General features: G+C 34.6%; 2 protein-coding genes across 2 annotated transcripts; both read right to left on the bottom strand.

The window, feature by feature from the left end:
* Nucleotides 1–108: 108 nt before the first annotated feature.
* Nucleotides 109–8,610, bottom strand: LOC103481819 (5-hydroxytryptamine receptor 3A-like). The gene is made up of 12 exons (XM_081600970.1): nt 8,407–8,610; nt 7,463–7,531; nt 7,237–7,308; nt 5,898–6,043; nt 5,151–5,195; nt 4,892–5,001; nt 3,944–4,113; nt 3,598–3,758; nt 2,993–3,203; nt 2,504–2,629; nt 2,318–2,391; nt 109–1,379 (listed from the first exon to the last, which is right to left on the bottom strand). Exons 1-12 carry the CDS (start codon nt 8,444–8,446, stop codon nt 1,161–1,163), a joined length of 1,443 nt encoding a protein of 480 aa, XP_081457096.1. The 5' UTR covers nt 8,447–8,610; the 3' UTR covers nt 109–1,160.
* Nucleotides 8,611–9,990: 1,380 nt separating this feature from the next.
* On the bottom strand, nt 9,991–19,549 carry LOC103481498 (5-hydroxytryptamine receptor 3A-like). Its single transcript, XM_008436977.2, has 14 exons — nt 19,458–19,549; nt 17,563–17,649; nt 16,733–16,789; nt 16,486–16,539; nt 15,895–15,966; nt 14,631–14,794; nt 14,207–14,251; nt 13,944–14,053; nt 13,524–13,693; nt 13,146–13,306; nt 11,962–12,172; nt 11,022–11,192; nt 10,850–10,923; nt 9,991–10,778 (listed from the first exon to the last, which is right to left on the bottom strand). Exons 1-14 carry the CDS (start codon nt 19,495–19,497, stop codon nt 10,545–10,547), a joined length of 1,650 nt encoding a protein of 549 aa, XP_008435199.2. The 5' UTR covers nt 19,498–19,549; the 3' UTR covers nt 9,991–10,544.
* Between the last annotated feature and the right edge of the window lie 108 nt (nt 19,550–19,657).

Below are 19,657 nucleotides of genomic sequence, written 5' to 3' on the forward strand. Positions count from 1 at the left end.
CTTAAAGCTAGGTTAAGTTCAAGTCTTTTTGTTTTTTGTTTTTTTTGCTCATCTCAGTGTAACTAAATCAAAACTGCTCGAATGAAAACTCCAGTGTTAAAGCAAACATTTCAGAATGAACCTTTATTGATTGATTTTCCCACTTAGTTATCTTAGATCAGATGACATTCTCTTCAAATTCAAAAATATATACACTTACAACAAACTTATGTTAATATATTTTTGTCTGCCTGCTTGTTTACTCATTGTTGTTTCATTGTCATAAACTAAATTCACATTCATGGCTTAAATTGAATCATGCCTGTCCTTTATTTTACACACATTTATTTTATTATGAGTTACCACAACATACCTAGACCTTTTATGTAGTCTAATTGCTTAAGTACGTTTAATTTTTAGTAATTATAATAAAAATATTTTTAATATGTAATAAGAGATAGGTAGAGCAAAATATGAAGGAATATTTTCATGCAGGGTAACAGTTCAACATGACACCCAGTAAGTTATACAACATACACAATTTTGTTGCTTTAAAACTCTAAATGCATGCATCTGCAGAACTATGACTGTCTGCTCTGGATTTCTTTAAAAGTTCTCCTGGACTGATGCTTCTGTGTGTGTTTTTGCAGTCCGTCCTCTTAAAACCCAGCCAGCTGCAGCAGATTCCCACCCATACTGATCTGCTGGAGGGACTGGCTCTTCTCCACTGCCACCACTTATTTTAAGTTTATTTCAATTAAGAAGTATCACATCAAACTTCCCTCTACAGTTTGAAAGAATATGTCCTGCATCTAAGTCTGGTGCTTCAGTACGGCAGACAAAAGGGTCCTGCAGAGAGACCTGATAAGGTAACAGGAGTGATCCGATACCTTATTAGTCTAGAAACTAATTCAAAAACATTGCATTAATACAGTTCCGAACATTGTCAGACTCCCCTTATCCTCCATTAACTTTTCTAACTGTTGCTGTCAAGCAAACGGCACCCAAACTTGACAACCAACAATAAAAGCCAATGAAATGCTCATCAAATTTATCAATAAGTTAAAAACAATAGGAGTGACTGACTGTTTGAAAAATTGCACAGAAATGCACACTTGTTATACATCACCAAAGTGAACATGTTTAAGATCTTTCCTCCATTTGTCTGATTATAAGTCTGATTATAAGAGCCACACAGTGAAGATAACAGATAAAAACACAAACACAGTTGTTACATAAAAATATGCAAACATCTTGTCAATTTTTTTCGCAATTCCTGCCCAATAGCCGGGCTTTTGCTCCATTGTGTTGCTCAGGAATGTCACAGATCTTTTCATTCCCTGCAGTTCGTCGGAGACCTTTTCCATAGCCAGGAGTACCTCAGTCAGTTTGTGGCTTCCCTGCAAGAGCGTTAAGTCAGTGGACAAGTTTAGCTACATTCATTTTTACAGTTAATAGTGGCATTTACATCTATGGAAGAATTTAAGAGACAACTTAAAAAATCAGTTTCTCTGGTTTTACCTTTTATAGAGATGTGTTTGAGTAAACAAACACTTTTATTCTATGAACTACTGTCAATGTGTCTCCGAAATTCAAAGCAAAACTTTAGTATTTATTTCCAGAAAATGAGAAATGGTCAAAGTAACCAAAAAGGTTCAGTGCTTTCAGGCCTCAAATAATTCAAAGAAAACAAATTCATATTCATTTAGAAGCAACAATAGTAATGTTTTAACTCGGGAAGAGTTCAGAAAACAATATTTGGTGGAATAACCAGGAGGTTCTCAATGGGGTTCAGAGATCAGAGTTCCTCTGAAGACATTTCTACATTGTTATAACCTATGTCCCATAACATTTGCAATAAATTGTTTATTTATGCTTTTTAGTTGCAGGCTTCCTATGTAATCTTGAAAAGTGTGGAATTTATTTTATGTATTTTCCAGTTGTTGATAAATATGCAACTATGAATTGACTTTATTTAGGTCCAGACGTAACATTGGGTTCCTGATGTTTAGTCTAAAACCAAAAAATTCTACCTTCATGTTTGTTGAGAGAGCACAGTGGGGCAATTTTAACACTGTTGCTTTGCATGATTGTTAGGTTAATTGGGCTTTCTAAATTCTCCTTAGGTGAGTGTGTGTGTGCCTGGTGGTTTGTCTTGTGTCTCCATGTTGCCCTATCCAGGGTGCGTACCGCTTCTCGCCCAATGATTACTGCAAACAGGCACCAGTCTCCAGCTAAATCCCATTAACACATCAACAGCAATACTTTTTGTCAAACCCAAATCAATTTTTCTTGTTCAATCTGAGTTAAATGTTGTATTGCAAGCTGTAACACTAACCTCTTTGTCAATAGATGAGTATTGATCAGCAGTCTCATCAAATTTGGATGCACAATGAAAGCATTTTTTTATCTCTGAAAAACAATTCAAGACAAATCAGTGGACATCATTTTAAATGCAGTACAGCCATTCACTTATATCATAGAATGATAAGCTGCGTTTAGATTAATAGATGTTCATCTTTACCATGCTCTTCATTCAAACTCTGGGCATCGTCCTGGGATTCTGAGTCCTTCTCTATCAGATAGCTCACCACTATAGTCTCCAGGAGGCTGAGCAACATTAGTCCAAAAATCCCATTGATGTACACCACTAAGAGGAGCCAACAACACATTAGTAAAACACTGGATCAGTATATTCTGCTCTATTTATCTGAATAATGGATCAGGGTCTCACTATTCAAATAAATAGTGGGTTTATTTGCTTCAAACCAAAGTCAGTCAAACCCTCTACTATTGTTAATCTTTCTCTTCTATTTGGCACTATGTTCTTATTTCCTGTCTTTTCATGCCATTCAAACACAATTTAAAAGGTTAAGTTGATTTTTACCATTTTGGTATCTACTGTACCTGCTTCCCTTTTTGTGTTCTTGTCCACCATCCTTGCTACGCTCTCTTAACAGCATAAGCTACACATACAAACGTTATCTGGGGGAAAGATAACATAGTGTTTTACCTATAAGGGGAATTTTGCTTGATGTAAAAGGTAGAATCTCGATGAGAATAAGTTGCATCACAGTGACGGCAAGCAGCACAGTGGTCTTGAAGCCGATCTTCTCCCCTCCACCGTGTGGCAGGAGGAGGGAGAAAAAATCCAGACACAAGAAGAAGAGGATAGGCAGCACAAAGCTGGCAAAGTGGAGGACGGCTTTTCTCCTCATTTCTACCTGTAAAAAGATGTGGGAGATGGTTTTTAAATATTTGGGTTTTGATTTAAGGATAGGCAATATTGGCATTTTTTGTAAGTAAATCAGGCATGCTTTAAGCTTTTTACAAAAAAGAATATGGCTATGAAGTTTATGAATATACTAAAAGTGAAGGGCAAATTTGCTGAGCCAAGCTGGAGAGATGAGCATTTATTTTTGAGCAGTATTTTTTTTTATTAACCACTTAACTGTACCATTTCAAAATTATATATACAGTATCATGAACAATGCAAAAGTTAGCAACAACAGCAGCTTTAGCAGCAGTAACTGCACTGGAAAACAATCAACATACCCTGTCTCAGCAAAACTAAGACAATAGAAAATGTAGATATCGCTGTCTGTAGAACATACTTACAGTGTAAACAATAATGGTTTGATTGTATCCATAATGGTTCACCGTAGCATTTGTGACAGACATGTTGACAAACACCCACTCAAATTCTGTCGCCATAATTTCACGAGACCACTTCGATATTACCGAACTATCTTTCTCTATGTCGATTTGTAATTCATGTTCTAAGACAAACAGAAAAGCAAGAAAACAACAGTTAGACTTATAAAGTCTCAAATCTGAGTTTTAGATTTAATTTTCTATAGATTTCCAATTCAGAAAGCTGTTGTGTGTTTTGTTTGACATACCATTGAAAATTACATTTTAAATTTTGCATTCGTTTAATTAAACATAGATGAACTGAACTCACCTGCATACAAGTAGGACTTGAAAGTGATGTTACACTTCTGAATGTCGAAAGGAAATTTGTGAACATGCATCGTGCAGGCGCTGATCACAATCTGGTCGTTCCTAAATTCAATCGACCCGCTACTGTGTATTTTGAGAAAGGGGCTTGGAGGAGCTTTGTCCTTCTCTATCCTGTGAAAGAATAGATGATTGTTGAATCAATTAAATCCGAACAAGCCACAACTTAGACCTTTGAAATTTGTAATGACAGATTCTGGGAATACTGCTTTTTAACAACCAATACCAAAATATATATATATTTTTTACATATTTATATTTTAAAGGTCTGTATCAAGAAGAAAGTGAAACTTAAGTGGAATTTCTTGCTTGCATAAAGAAACAGAGGATACACAAGGCTGAGCGCGGACATGAAGCGCATAGACAAGAAGCACAGGAGTCTGAGTGGAGAGTTTTTCCTAGTGAAGGACGTGCCAGAGCAAATGCTGAGATTTAAATCCTGTCAGTCTTACTGGGCGCTCAGAATGGTGCACTGTACAACATTTGAAGGTGGTTTAATTTAAAAATGAAAGTCCATCTGCTTCCTTGAAAATACAATTTAAATCAACAAGAAAATTTTGTTGGTTTTAACTCAGAAATTAAAGTTGATGAAGTTGATTTAACGGCAAGAGACAAGTTGTCTAAACACTTTTTTAAGTTCATTACTCTTCAATTGTGAGTTTTAACTTAATGCTGCAGTTTAAACCAAAGAATTATTTCACATTATGCAAGAAAAAACTGTCCTCACCTAGTTAAAGAGCACACATTTCTCTTCTCATTTCTCTATATTTTTACTCACAATATCAAGTTAAAATAACTACATGTTTTACTTAAGAATAATTTAAATTCTTCTTTCAAATTGCATTACTTTCAACCGAAGTCACTCAGGACTCTACAGTACATGCATACTCACATCTCTTCAATTGTTATGTCTGGCTTCCACAGTACCTCTGTTGGAACAATGATTTCTGAAATTCCACAGAAGTCATCTTTATTCCATAAAGCGTACTCATTTCCCCACTCCTGAATGGAAAAATAAAATATAAATCCAGAAGGGTGAGTGCACGGAGCATGGTTGAATAAAAAATGCAACTTAAAAAGTATCAAATTGTTTTTTTTTTTTTTATTAAATAGCCATGTTATGACATGCATCTTTTTCAGAAATAACTCACCATGTAAATCCAAACATATGCAATGAATGTCTGATCTGTCTCTTTCTGTGTATAAAGAAATAAACTTTATATATTTCAGTTTGAAACAACAAGTTCAATTATTAACAGAGTAGTGAAACTTGTGCATCTTTTGCTTCATGTACTTTAACTTTATTCCAGTCTTTCATAACTGCAGCTCTAGTTTACAGCCATGGAGAAAAATAGTAAGCATAAAGTAAAACTACACCCTGTGACTCAATAGCTTTAACTTTTAGCAGCTCTAACGTCAAGCAGACATTACCGTCTTCAGCAGTTACTTTGAGATATTTGTGCCGATTTGTTGTGTTTAATTATTACCCAACATAGTATTGCAAATTATTGCCAAAAATGTCTCGTCTCATGCTTCCCAGACTGATGGACATTTGCCTCTCTAATGTCCACTGTAACGTCTTTCCGACTTGTCATTGTCTTAACACGCACCTGTATGTTCTGGACCAACAAACTGCTGAAATACTTGCTTTTCAAGAGCAACCACTTGGCAATTATAATTAAATAAAACAGATTTCTTACAGAGATGACAATTGCTATAGTAAAACAGAATCTAACAAAAAGTGTAATTTAGGACTCAGCAATATATAATGCTTCAACATGAGAACCGAAATACAAGAAAAAGAAAATCCAAACTCAGAAATTCAAAATCCCCAACAAAAATCAATGAACACTTTCAAAAGTGAAAAAAACAAACAAAAAAATAACATTATGACTTACCACATCCAGGATGGCATAGACTATCATTTCAAGGTATAAGACTGTTTTATTTGTATGATCTTTAACAGGTCTGCTCATGGTGAAAGTTTCATTAGCTTTGGTCAGACGCAGGTGGTCAAGAACATTCTGATAACTGCAGGTGGGTGCTGCAAACAGAGTAAAAACTTTATGATTAGAGAAAACCGGGAGAATCACAAAATGCAATCAAGCCTTCATGTAATGCTTCGTGAGTAAAATGGCGAAGCACAAAGTCTTTTTGTGTTGTTATGGTTCCTCGTTGCAGCCTGGCAGTCAAAAAACTCTCAACCAAGAATTCACAAGTTTTGTTAGAACAGTAAAAGAGTTTGAAAAATTTTCATTTCCATAGTTTTAAATTTGATTACAAGCTGTGTGTTGTGCAATTACTAAATCACCAATTCTCACATTAAGACTTTAAATATATTTGAATATTTTTTGTCCATGGCTGTAAAGTGATAGGAAAACTTTTTTGGCAAAGCAATGAGCTGGAATGTAACATTACTTCATGATATTTCATTTGTTCATTAATAGCTGGAAAGTCAAAGTCCAAATTAAAAATCCAATTGAATATTTTAAGACTTAGGAAAGTCTTGACTTGCGATTGGTAAATGTTCCTGTTACAGTAATGAATAACTGCATTACTGTAACACGGTTACAGTTAAATGCAGATCAGGGTAGCAAATAAACAAATATGGAATGATCAAGTGATGAGCAAAGATAACAGAAGAGGTTTTATTCTGAGGAAGAGGAGGAAATGACGCAAACCAGAAGAACTAATCAGAGACAAATGAGGAGCAACTGGGGCCGAGGGAAAGTAGGAGGAGAAAACTTGTAGACTGGGAAGATGGAAAAACACTGGAGAGCAACTGGGATTCAAGAAAGCTGCAAATAAAGGTGAAAGGAATCAAGGAAATAAATATTTCAATTGAAAACATTCATTTAATCTGACAAAACGTTTTGCTCCTTTACAAACATGGAAGAAATTTCTGTCTCCACATGTGCAAAGCTGGTAAAGATTTATCTAAAAAGACCTGCTGCTGTTACTGCAGCTCTACAAAATAAATATATACAGCACAGTTTTCTCTTTTTTATTTGTAAATAATATTTAAATCCATTCATTTTCCTTTCACTTCATAATTCCTATTTACTCTATGGAGGTTATTTATATTAATTTGAAATAAGATCAATTGAATGCTGTGATTGTAACATGACAAGATATTGTTCTACTGATACATTTCCTACTGAAGGATTTAAAAATGGAGATTAACTCATAGTTAGATTAAACACAATGATTTACACAAAACAAATAAGTCAGGTTTACCTTTGTCATCAGACGTCTGGTTTGATGTCGAGTTTGAAAAATGTGAAAATTTATCATTTGTTGCCTTTTCAACTGTCATTGAAAAAAAATCACAGCATAAATAGTTTATAGATTTTACCTTTCATGTTCAATTTTTTGCAAAATTTTTCAGACAGTAATAATGGAATGTAATTTGTACAATAAAAAATATCCATCATAGCAGATCGATTAACAGAAACTGGATTACCTGAAACGTTCTTAAAGCTCTGATTGGACATCAGTGGGTCATGGTGAACATCTGGTGACACACAGCTGCCTAACAGAGCAGAATACACATTTCCTTATTAGTATTTTCTGAATACACATTTATACCGTCATGAATATAAATCCACCTTTGTGTTGGACGACAAACACTACATTTTTTCACATGTCCACTCAATTTAAAATGATATGCAATCTTTCTATGGATCCATAATTTTTTTTCAAATGGAGTCTTTATAATGCTCTACCTTTGCATTTTTATGAGCTCTAAATGTGTTATAATTCACCCATACTATTTTGTGTTTAAAAAATAATAATAATCAGTGATGTCTGGTCAACAGTCAGAGCTCCAAGCTGTGGCAGCCAGTGATCCATTTTGAACTGGTTCCATTCAGAAATCTAAACGTTTATAAAAAAAATATTTGGCATTTCTCATTTTTATGGCATACTTTACAAATCAGTGTATTGACACTGACTTTGATTAAAGTATGGACATTTCTGCATTAGTAATCCACAGAAAAAATGAAGTTAGTTTTTTATTGCATTTGGTCAGATAAGCAACAAACATACAAAAACAATCTGAATACATAGAGAACATACATCCCATCCTAAAGGTCCCACATCTTAAGGTAAACGCTGTTTTGGAAATGCACTTTTAACTATAGTAGCACTTATCCTTGTGGCTGATTCAAAGTTTCACCTAAATTTGCACCATTTGTTTTTTTTTTTTGAGTGTTATAAATGTATTTTTATATTTATCACGGCACGCAGTTAAGATTGTTCTGAAATATTTATTATTCAGTTCCATCAAATGTTTCTTATAAATGGGGTTCAAAAATCCATAAGTGAACAGCACCTCTAAAATATGAATGCATACACTACAATCTCAGACTACAGAAATGTGCACCGCATGAAATGATCTCGTCTTACCTGTGAGGAGAAACACAAAGCAGGTTAAAGTAAAAATCATCGTCTGAGAGGTCAGTCTGCAGCTCTGTCCTGTTCGAGCAATCTTAAGATGTGATGTGTTAAAATCACTACTAAGCAAAGCCAACCTCCTCAGCACTTAGAGTGTGTCTGTTTAGCAGCACTTCTAATTTCCGTTGTGGTTTGGGATGAGTAATCCTTTGTGAAAAGATAGAAGAGGTTCTCTTCCAGGAAGTTAGAAGAAAACAATAACTCTAATAAAAAAGTCCTTTTAGCAACAGGCAGCTAAGTATTGGGGCCACAATGCAAGATGTCAGTGATTTAAAAGCTTTCGAAAAGTTAATACATTTATTAAAACAGCCCAGTTAATGTCCAGAGCTATATTCAATTGAGAATCTTTAATAAGAAAATTATGCTAAGAGATGCCTTTCATCTCATTCAACTTAGCTTGGGCTATTTGTCTTAATGTATTATAAAAAGGTAAGGTTCTAAATCTGAAAAGTTGGACATAACGAAAAACACTTTTCAAAAGACAGTTCTTAGAGACAGTTCTCAGTTTACTTAGAGACAGGAATAAAATGCACTCTTTTTCAGAATTTATTAGAAAAAAAATTTATGACCTTTATCACTTATGACAAAGATTATTGCAGTTAAAATGCTCTGTTCTTGTATAAAGCCTGACTGGTGTGACTGAAACTAGCAAAGAAGATGCCTCACTTATGTGAGATTCTGATATTTTAGTTTTAAACTGGAAATGGAGAGTTTTCTAGAGCAGTAGGATCAGCGATTTTTTTGACAACTACTACTGCAAAGATCCAAGAGTAATGGACTAACTCACCACAAGGCTTTGATTGAAAATGGAGGAGAACTTTCTTAATGAAAAGCAAAGCTTTTATTCAGAAAATATATCCTGTTTTGGTCTGGACCAGCAGATTTCTGAATGTCTAAAAGTCTTTAACAGAGAAGGGATTAATCATTAATCATGCAGGTTAAAACCAGAAATTAATGCTCTTAAACACTAATCATTATCTTGTCATACTTTTTTCTGAAGTAATCACTGCTCTCTCACTGAGTGGCATGGCTGCCCACTTCATTGTTGATAATGACCCATTTTCACAAAGTGTTTCACTTCTGTTCTGGTGATTTGTCACTTCAAGTCATGTCCATCTCTGCCTGACCATCATTATGGGTTTACATTAGACTCTCTTAGGTCCACAAATCTCTTTCTGATGTCTTGGCTGATTTTCATTTGTTGCCATGCAAAGGAAACAATATTTTTGAAGTTTTGCCTTAAAATATATCCAGTTGTTTCCCTCTATCAATTAAGGTTTAGCAAAAAAATTATTGTTGATGTTCTGATACACGCATGCATAAAAAATACAGAAACCAGATGTAGAAAAATGTTTCTAAACTATTTATTTGTGGGGGTTGTTCAACACTTGGCATTGCATGAAGATTGCAAAACCATGGGTTTTAATTTATGTCAGAAAGAATCGGTTATTTACTACCCATAGCATGACACTCAGCTTCTGAGTGTTAAAAGGACTTTACTTTTAAAGTAAAAGCACACATTTCAACATGCTATAATGGATTTCTCAACCATTTATTCAGTATAACGCTTCACAATTTTCTAGTGGTTTAGCACAATAAAACAGATTTAGGACTAGGCTTAAATGCACAATGATTTTAATTTACCAAGACAAATGAAATGGATGTTTTTCTGGTAGCACAACATGTAATATCATAAAATGGTGTTTGTGACTTCAGGCTGTCCCATCAGTTTCTAAAAAACACTTTCTGTATTTATAAAAAAAAAAAAGATGCATATAGTAACATTTCACATATAACCACATAATTCAATAATTCAAACTGTGAATCTTTTTGCTAGAATTATGGATAACACATACTAATCCACTTTTCAGGCATAATCATTCTCTGGTTTTTCATTTTTCAGTGGCGTCAAAAGTTGGTTAATAACATCGTTGCACAAATCACCTGCTTTAGCAAAGCAAAATTATGCGGTGGGGAAAAAATAAATGATCGGACAACACACAAACACTTCTGAAATTAATAATATGCACAAAAGTCAAACATGCCAATGTTCAGAATAAATAAAAAGTACCTATTTGTTCATTTAGTCACTACTCATCTGCAGAATACCACATTATAGAGACAAACAGTAAAAACAGTAGAGCTGCCGTGACATAAAAAACCGCAAAAGCCTTGTTTATTTTCTGTGCAGTTCTGGTCCAGTCACCGGCTTTATCCTCTTCCTGTCTGCCGCTGAGAAGAGTTATTGATTTCTTGATTTCTCCAAGCTCATCTGACATCTTTTCGAGTGCGATGGAGACTTCGGTAGCTCCGCCCTCGTTGCCCTGCAGACATGTTTGTCATCAAACTTGTATATGAACGTCATACAGAAAGATGCTACTTTTAAAGTTCTTACCTCTTTTCCAATAGAAAGCCTTCCATCAGCTGAGTTTTTGCTAACAGATGCACAGCTGTTACATGTCTTGATTCCTGAAAAAATGAAGTTGCATTTTGTCCAGGCTTGAGCGTTCGAATCAAAGCGGAACACGACTGAGTGAACATTCGAACTGATTAAAGTTTGATCTCACCAATAAAACAGGTGTGCGAGTTGGTGAGTTTCTCCTCCTGACCTTCAACTGGGTGTTTTGTCTTGTCCTGTTCAATGTCCTGCCACGCGTCTCTATTAATTAGATGAATCACCAAAATAGTTTCCAACAGGCTGAGCAGCATGAGAGCAAAAGTCCCAATGCAATAAACCGCTGAGGGGGAGCAAACAAATAATAAACATACGTTGTTCTGGCACATAAATACAAATGAAATCAGATATTTATATACACCAAGTATAGAGACACATTCCCGTTATTCCCAGTCCCTGAAGTTAAATCAGATCAAACCTCTCTTCTTTTAGGTTAGTTAGAATTAGCAAAACTATTTACATAAAATTCTGAAAAGAGCATTTTTTAGGGCTTCTTCTGTAGCGTTCTTTGAATTCATAAGTTTATATGCATTGTTACGTTTGGAGCGTAAACTGGGAATGCTAGTATCACCTGGTGACAGCATGATGTTGTAGGGTTGCTTTGCTGCAGGAGGAACTGGTGCACTTCCTAAAATAGATGGCAACTGAAAGAGTGTGAGAGTAAAGTGGCCAACAGACCTGACTGAGTTAGACCAGTTCTGTCAGGAGGAACAGACCAGAACTCCAGCAAGCTATTATGAGAAGCTTGTGGAAGGAAATCTAATAAGTTTCACCCAAGTCATACAGTTCAAAGTAGCTCTGATACTGACCAAATGTGTGCAAGCGTCTGAATTTGAAGAAAGTTACAAAAAAATCACCTTGCTAAGTTTTTTTTTTTTTTTGACATTTAGCGAATAGAAACAATCTTAGTATTTCTAACTAAGCCAAAAGAAGAAAAGCTTGGTCTGATTTAACTTCAGACAAGTGAAGAGAAATGTGTTTGAGTCTTTTTATGTAAATATCAGGTTTTAGCTGATATTTACAGCTAAAACCTGAAAGAAAAAATGTTTAACCTATTAAGGGAATCTTGTCCGAAGAAGATGGAAGGATGTCATTGAGAATGAGCTGCATCACTGTGACGGCAAGCAGAATGGTGATTTTGAAGCCAACCTTCTCACCGCCGGTGTCTGACAACAGGAGGGAGGCGAAGTCCAGACACAGGAAGAAAAGGACAGGCAGCAAGAAGTTTGCAATGTAGAGGACAGACCGCCGCTTCATGTTTACCTGAAAAATGTGGGAGATGAATTTCCTTCCATTTTGCAAAAACATAAGTGTGAGAAATGTGAGAAAGCATTTGAAGCAAACCAAATGGTATAGTTCAGGATTCTAATGCAATATACAATTGATTGCATTAGATGGACTAATGCAATCTGCACTAACAGGCCACTTCAGTGAGAATACTTGTCTAATCTGTGGTTCATACTAATAGTGAATCATAGACAACATAAGCTTAAGCATCTAGAGGTTGTAAATATCACTATCAGAGGTTGAAACTCATAACCAGGATGCTGAAAAAATGTGTTTAAATTACGTGGTTGTTGGTTTCAGGTGGGACAGTCTGAGTGTGTCAAACTGTTGATATATTGCAGATTTATAGAGTAGTCAGAAAAGACAAAACATTCAGTGAGCACCAGTTGAGAGGCATTTGAGGGGGTAGAACTGCATCACGCATTGACCATAAAGCTGCAGTAACTTTTATATAAATATGTTTTTTGCATATCTGTGAAAACTGTCACTATATTGTGAGAAAGATGATCTGTGAAAAATCAAGCTCCTCTGCCTCCTCCTTGTGGTTCGGTTCTGCTGCCATCTGCAGAAATACACCAAAACGAATGGCCAAAAGCAACCAGTCAGAGCAAGGAGGAGGGCCTCAGCGCTGCTAATCAAGCCCCTGTATGCACTGCTCGCCTCACACCCTCCCAGTCAGTGCATACAAGCTCAAGACTGCTGTTTTGCTGTGGCTGTGCAAATGGTGAAGAAACAACTTTCTTACTAACCGGTGCATTCATGGCAGGCTCTTCTGTGGGGAACATCATGTACATGAGTGTGATTAACAGCGCTAAAACCCTCCTCCTGGCCCCCACAGGAAAACAACCAATTTGTCTTGCACGTTAAATTTGTCTGCACTTAAATTCATGCAAAGATAAAAGAAAAAAACTACATTACGACATTAAGCTGAGCTGTTAAAAATACTTACCGTGTAAACAATCATTGTTTGATTGAAGCCAAAATGGTTGACAGTTTTGCTTGTGACTGTCATGCTGACAAACAGCCACTCGTACTGCGTCTCCATAGCTTTTCGAGACCACTCTGAGATCTCCGAATTGTTCTGGTAGTAAAATAACTTTATTTCTTCATCTGAGACAGATAAGAAGATAAGATAAGATAATTTGTTAGTCTTGCATACAAGTAAAAATACATAACACAAATGTCAGATGGGCATTTGTGCCGGAAAAACAAACAAACCTAAATGACTTAATAGACTTCTCATCAGGGAAAATGCACATGTGGCTTGTTTCTTTTGGCTTGGAAACACAAATCCCTAAAGTCAGATAAAACATGTTTTGGGGTTTACCTGAGTGCATAATGGACTTGAAGGAGATGTTGCAGCTCTGAACGTCAAATGGGAATTTGTAAACACGCATCTTGCATGTGCTGATCACCACCTGGTCATTTCTGAATTCAACCCAGCCGTAGTTCCTGATGTTGAGATTTGGACTTGGAGAGGCTTTGTCCTGCTCTGTCCTACAGAACAAGGAATACAGACAATGACCTTCAAATTAACCCACTGTGGGGTGTGTCAGTCAGGCAACTAGAGAAAATTACTCATTTTTATTAAGTGCTTTGCTTGCAGGGAAAACATTTTAATGTTATAGTGGGTTTGTTGGAATTTGAGTTAGCGGCATTTTATACAAAATTTTGTTTGGTTTGGTTAATTTTGTTCACTCCAATCTGTTTAGGAACGTGAGCAAATATGAACTGAACACCAACTTACATCTCCTCAATAGTCATATCTGGCATCCACAAATATTTAGTGGGGACTAAGATATGTGTGGTTCCACAGAATCGCTCCGGGTCCCACCAGATGTGCTCATTGTCCCACCGCTACTTAGGGGAAAAAAGGGGTTGATGTTACAATCAAAAGATAAACGTAGGGATAGAGAATGGATTTTTTATTTTAAAGTACCAAGAAACATCTAATTTAAAAGAAAAAAAAATCCACAAAAGTGGCAAATGTGTAAGGTAATTTAAACTCACCAAGTAGATCCAGATATAGGCAATGAAAGTCTGGTCACTTTCTCTCTATGAGGAAAGGAAAGAAGTTGAGTGATTCTTTTTTCATCAGCAAAATAGCATCTGACATTTAACAACAATATGAAAAAAACTCTTAAATCATGAATAACTTATAACACTGTATAAGGCTGTCCTGCCTTAGAAGATACCATTTTCAACTTTTGAGAATATATTCAAAGCAGGTTCTCAAAGAAAAAGGAAACATTTCCATTCAGTGGAAAATACTTCCTCTTAAGTCAGAAGTTTGATGATATATCATACTTAAACAATAAGTAATGTTACTGGTATCAGTCCTATATTCCTATATCACACAACTTTACAAAATTTGGAAAAGTCCAGCTGTTATGACTATTTACACCAAGCATTGCAGGGCGTTTTAAGAACTTACCACATCTAGAATAGCATAAATCCTCATGTCCAGAAGTACCCACGTCAAATGACTTTGGTGTTTAACGGGCCGACCCACAGTGTACTTGTCACTGTCCTGGGTCAGATTCAGGTGGTTCAAAACAGCCCGAGTACTGCATTCTTCTGGAGAATGAAGCTCAATTTCTGAAATTATAGGAAGCATGAAAAACAAGCAGTTTGACATAGTAAAACTAAACTAAACCAGATTTCTTCCCCTCCAAATTTGGACATCCTTGTCAGAAGTTTCTCACCAACCTTAACTTCAAGATCTAAGATTACTGACTTGCTTAACATTGTTTAAATGTGACTGCAGTCAAAGAACTATGGAAGACGGATTTAAACTGCATAGAAACAATTAAGCTGCTTGATAAACTAATCATTTGCCAAATTTTGCATCCTAGAAAAGCGTAGATAGAACTTTACTGTCATTGTTTGTTTAAAACAAAGCAAATCAGTTTGGTTGTAAAGTATGTCAGAAAGCAAAGGACAGTTAAAAATTGCTTAAAGTATAGATACTGCAGTTAAATAAACATATATATATATATATATATATATATATATATATATATATATATATATATATATATATATATATATATATATATATATATATATATATATCACAGATAAAAAGCAATACATTATATCAATTTCTAAGAGTAAAAGTATATATATATATATATATATATATATATATCACAGATAAAAAGCAATACATTATATCAATTTCTAAGAGTAAAAGTCAATGTTCAGTCATAATTCCCGGCTTTATTCACTCCTGAGGTTGTGTGCTCTACTTCAGTTTATGTGTTACACATTATGTGTTTATCATTAGTAATAATGTTATTAATTCCACTATTATCTAGTTTTCCATTTTATTTCCAGTCTTATAGCTTAATTAATTTTCTTTTTTGTGTCATAATTTTTCTTGTTTTTCCATAGCGTATATTTATTTCATATGATTTTTATTTACCATCACATTTTATTTAGACATTTTGCATTTTTCTGCTTTATAAAATATTGTCATTTATTTATTTAACATTTTTCAGGGTCTGTTATACATACAGATCTTGTTACATAGTTTAAATGTAAATATACTAGTAGCACTTAAATGCTACTGTGAAATTAAAATCAATTTCTTTCAACAGAACCTGTGTTTTGAGATACTTTTAAAACATAAATATCTGCATTTGTATCTATGTTTTTAATATATACCATATAATATTTTGACTTTAGTCACTTACCTCGAATTTGTTCAAAGATCAGCTTCATATTTTCTATGCTTGGGTTCTCCATAAGATTTATATCTATATTTCCTGAAAAAGAGAAGATCATGTTTGTTCCTCTCCCAGTAAAAACACAGATAAGCTTTAAAATAATATGGAATTGTTCCATCATGTTATATGAGTGTGTATAAATAAGATTTATACAAACATATTTATTTTATAACCACATTATATATGGTGTATACAGCTCGGTATATATGCTAACACAACTGTGTACTTGCAAATAACCTGTCATTGTCAAATTATACGAACGTCTCTCTCTATTTTATTAGTGTGATTATTAAATAATTCTCTGTAAAACATAAAATAATATATTCATTTATTGAATCGTTCAGGAATTCTTTTGTCTGCACAAATAGGTTTGAATTTGCTTAGAGAATAAAAACAGCCTCTCCTTTCAGGAGATTATTAACATTCCCCAAAATAGTTTTTACCTATAAACAATGTGAGTAACAACAAAAAGATAATTTATTATGAAAGCAAACATACATAGGGTTTGGTTTTTAAATTGATCCAATTTTAAGTGATTTAAGTCATTGAGTTTTGTACCAGGCATTAAGAGTAAGGGCGGTTCATCAGGGTTTGGATCAGAGGTATTTCCACCTGACAGAAGGAGAGATACAATAATAAGAACTTTTACATTTCTGACATATTTATTTGATTTCAGGTGAAAAATGTTTTCAAAGACTACCCAAATATTTTCTAAATCTGATTCTGGCACACAAATATATTCACAGAAAATTTTTTAGAATTTAGCCCAACAATTTGAAATTAAATTTTTGAGATAATATACAACCTATATCAGAGATTGGGTACGGAGGCGGGTCAACTTCTGGATCAGAGGTATTTCCACCTGACAGAAAGAGAGAGTTTTTCACAAATATCGCCAGTGTTATCTCTGTGTAGACATGCCTGTGCATCTTTTATATTCAGAAACATTTTAATACGTTATACCTTAAATCATCCACAAGCTAAATGGAGCCACCAGGAACCTTTTAACCTCCTTGGTGACCTCCGCAGCAGAGATGGGAGAGTCTGAACTAAAGTTTCCAAACTCCAATTCCTCAAATGGGAGATATTATGGAGGTTTATTGTGGTTGCCTATGAATAGCTAAAACTTGCAAATACTTATACCTCCTCCAAAAACCCTTACAACTACCTGTGTTATTAGTTTAAACACAAAATATACCCTATTATGCATTAATGTGCGCAGTGGAAACTATCTTAGTACTAGCACAAAAACGAATATCTACAACATTCATCATTTTGTAATTAGTGCCAGAAAAATTTAATTCTGCTCCCACGCTGCATTTTCTTTTGAATATTTTAGATATCTACTGTAAAAGAAAATCAGTGGATGTGCAAATTTTCCATGAGTGATTGGGAGTTTCATTCCACAGAAAAAATTGTGACATAACAGTAAAGACTCATATTTTCAGATTTTACTTGGGTGAGAAATATTTTCAGTTCACCCAAATATTTTACAATTGAGTGTGACAGATGTAAATACATAATGTTCACAGAAGCATTTCAACAATTTATGTCAACATTTTAAAATATGCTTTTGAGATTATGCTTGGTATTATAGTTCAACCTTCAAGAACTTTTACAATGTTAGATTTGTACCGGACATTTTGTTGAACATTCCGGATGATCCTGGAGGATCTTCAAGTTGTTGTTGTTGTTGTTGTTGTAACGATGAAGTGTTTCCATCTGAAAGCAAAAATGTACTATTACATTCATAAATTGTGCTGAAGACATCTTGAAGTAAATGTTACATGCCTAAACTGGGATATTTGTTGTTAAAAATGTGTACTTTACTGTCTGGTGTTTTTATGTTTCTTGTCAGCTTGCAGAGAGATTCGCACATTTCTCTATCATGAACTGAAGAGTGTGTCCATTAGCAATTCAATTTTAGTTATTGTACAAAAAGTTTAATATGAAATAATTAATTCAATCACCTTCAAAGGAATAAATACATGTGACAATGTTCCATTCATTTGACTTTATGTCACATCAGCCGATACTTTTCCTGCCTAAGTGGCAATAATGTAATTGTGGAGAAGAGCAGAGCGGATAGCCATCAGCTCAGGTTTCAACATGGAAATTAGAAATAAATAAGATGGAAAACGAAGCAGAGAAGCTAAAAAGCTTTTAGAAGTAAAAAACAGTTGGGAAAATAAGAAGCAGGTGAGAAAGAAATCACAAATTTCTCCTGTCTCTGATTTTTTTTTGTTGCCATTTTCCTCCAAATTTATGTTTGTAACATGAGATAGAGATTTTGTTTATAACGTTTAATAGCCTATTTTTCCAAAAGCAATGTCTCAACAGCAGACAGGATTTAAACATTACTTTCCATAAACAAACAACACTTATAAATTGCTCATTTGTAACTGTAACATTAGTTTTAGACACATTATTAGAATGATATCTGTTGATGATATGTTTCCGCCACAGTTTGAGAGGGGCGGCCATATTGAAACTCAAAGTAATCCGAGTTTCTCCCACTTTCTCAGTGGGAAGCCCGATTTCTCTGTACAATCTGGTTGATTTTTCCAAATGGGAAGTCAGAATCTCCCGACTTGTAGTTAATCTCATTATTCATAACTCTGTAAGACTAAAACTGAGAGAGGTAGAAAAGCTACAAATGAACCTGCTGAACTAATCAGAGGACAGGTGGTACAGCTGTGGTAGGTGAAAAGCAGGAAACAGACATAGGAAGACAAATTAACACAAAGGAGCAGAACTGTGACTCACCAACCAATTAGGAAAGCTCTGACATGAATTTAAGAGAAATTAATTCAAAAGTACAAAAATCAAATGCAAGAATAAACTAAGGAACTAAACACAAAGGAAATGAACAAATAAGGCAAAACCTTTAGAACAGTAACAGAAGTAACCAGAGTATGGCAAGCTCTATAGCACAGAATAACAATCATGAAATGATTAAAACCAAAACCCAAACACCCAAAGGTGTGCGCTTCATTTTTTATTTTTAAATCATTTGAAAACTGTCTACTCCTGTTGCTGCTCTGAAAGTCAGTCAGACAGATTGATGCTACTCCCAAACATACCAGACAAAAATCCAAAAATGGTGACAAATATTACAGGATAAAATCTCTGTAATATTCTTGATAAAGAATGTTAGTGAATCCATCCATCCATTTTAATTATTTACAACTACCTCTCTCAATGGTTTACAGATTGCAAATACTCATTTGCATTTTCTACTTTCTTTAGTAACTGGTATAAAAGTAACCCAGAACTATTAAAATAAATACCTTGATTTTCAATGTTTCTTCTCAAAAGTTATAACTAGCATACCTTTATTAAAGGGAATTATTTTGTTAAACAAAGCAAACTGATCAGTGACACTCTACTCCTTCCACAAAAAAACTTCTTTCATTTTACTACAATTCTAGAAATTCTAAAGACAAGAAATATGTCACAAATTTTGCAATAAAATCCAAAAATGAAACCACATATTTTATAGTACACCTCTATGCATTATCTTTGCTTACCTGTAAGGAGAAGCAGAGTAAAGAAACCTGTGAGGATCATGGCTGTGAGGCTGGTGAGTTTCTCTGCTGACTGAGTGAAGATGTTGCTTTCATGTCACTGCCCTGCCTGTGCTGGAAGGAGGGGAGGGCTTCCAGCGTTTGTTCCCCACAGAAAATTACATTATGTCGATTTTTTTAATTGTAGGATCTAAATTTAAAAT

Source organism: Poecilia reticulata, chromosome 19, assembly GCF_904066995.2.
Source record: "Poecilia reticulata chromosome 19, P_reticulata-male-v2, whole genome shotgun sequence".
Lineage (NCBI taxonomy): Eukaryota > Metazoa > Chordata > Actinopteri > Cyprinodontiformes > Poeciliidae > Poecilia > Poecilia reticulata.

What these genes read in the sequence shown, in the direction of transcription:
- LOC103481819 (XM_081600970.1), bottom strand. Translation starts at nt 8,446, where the DNA reads ATGATTTTTACTTTAACCTGCTTTGTGTTTCTCCTCACAG. An exon ending in CTTTGTGTTTCTCCTCACAG is followed by an intron (nt 7,532 to 8,406) that starts GTAAGACGAGAT and finishes CTGCTCTGTTAG; the next exon opens with GCAGCTGTGTGTCACCAGAT. An exon ending in TCTATGCCATCCTGGATGTG is followed by an intron (nt 5,196 to 5,897) that starts GTAAGTCATAAT and finishes CTTTATACACAG; the next exon opens with AAAGAGACAGATCAGACATT.
- LOC103481498 (XM_008436977.2), bottom strand. Translation starts at nt 19,497, where the DNA reads ATGATCCTCACAGGTTTCTTTACTCTGCTTCTCCTTACAG. An exon ending in TTTATGCTATTCTAGATGTG is followed by an intron (nt 14,252 to 14,630) that starts GTAAGTTCTTAA and finishes CTTTCCTCATAG; the next exon opens with AGAGAAAGTGACCAGACTTT. An exon ending in AAACAATGATTGTTTACACG is followed by an intron (nt 12,173 to 13,145) that starts GTAAGTATTTTT and finishes CACATTTTTCAG; the next exon opens with GTAAACATGAAGCGGCGGTC.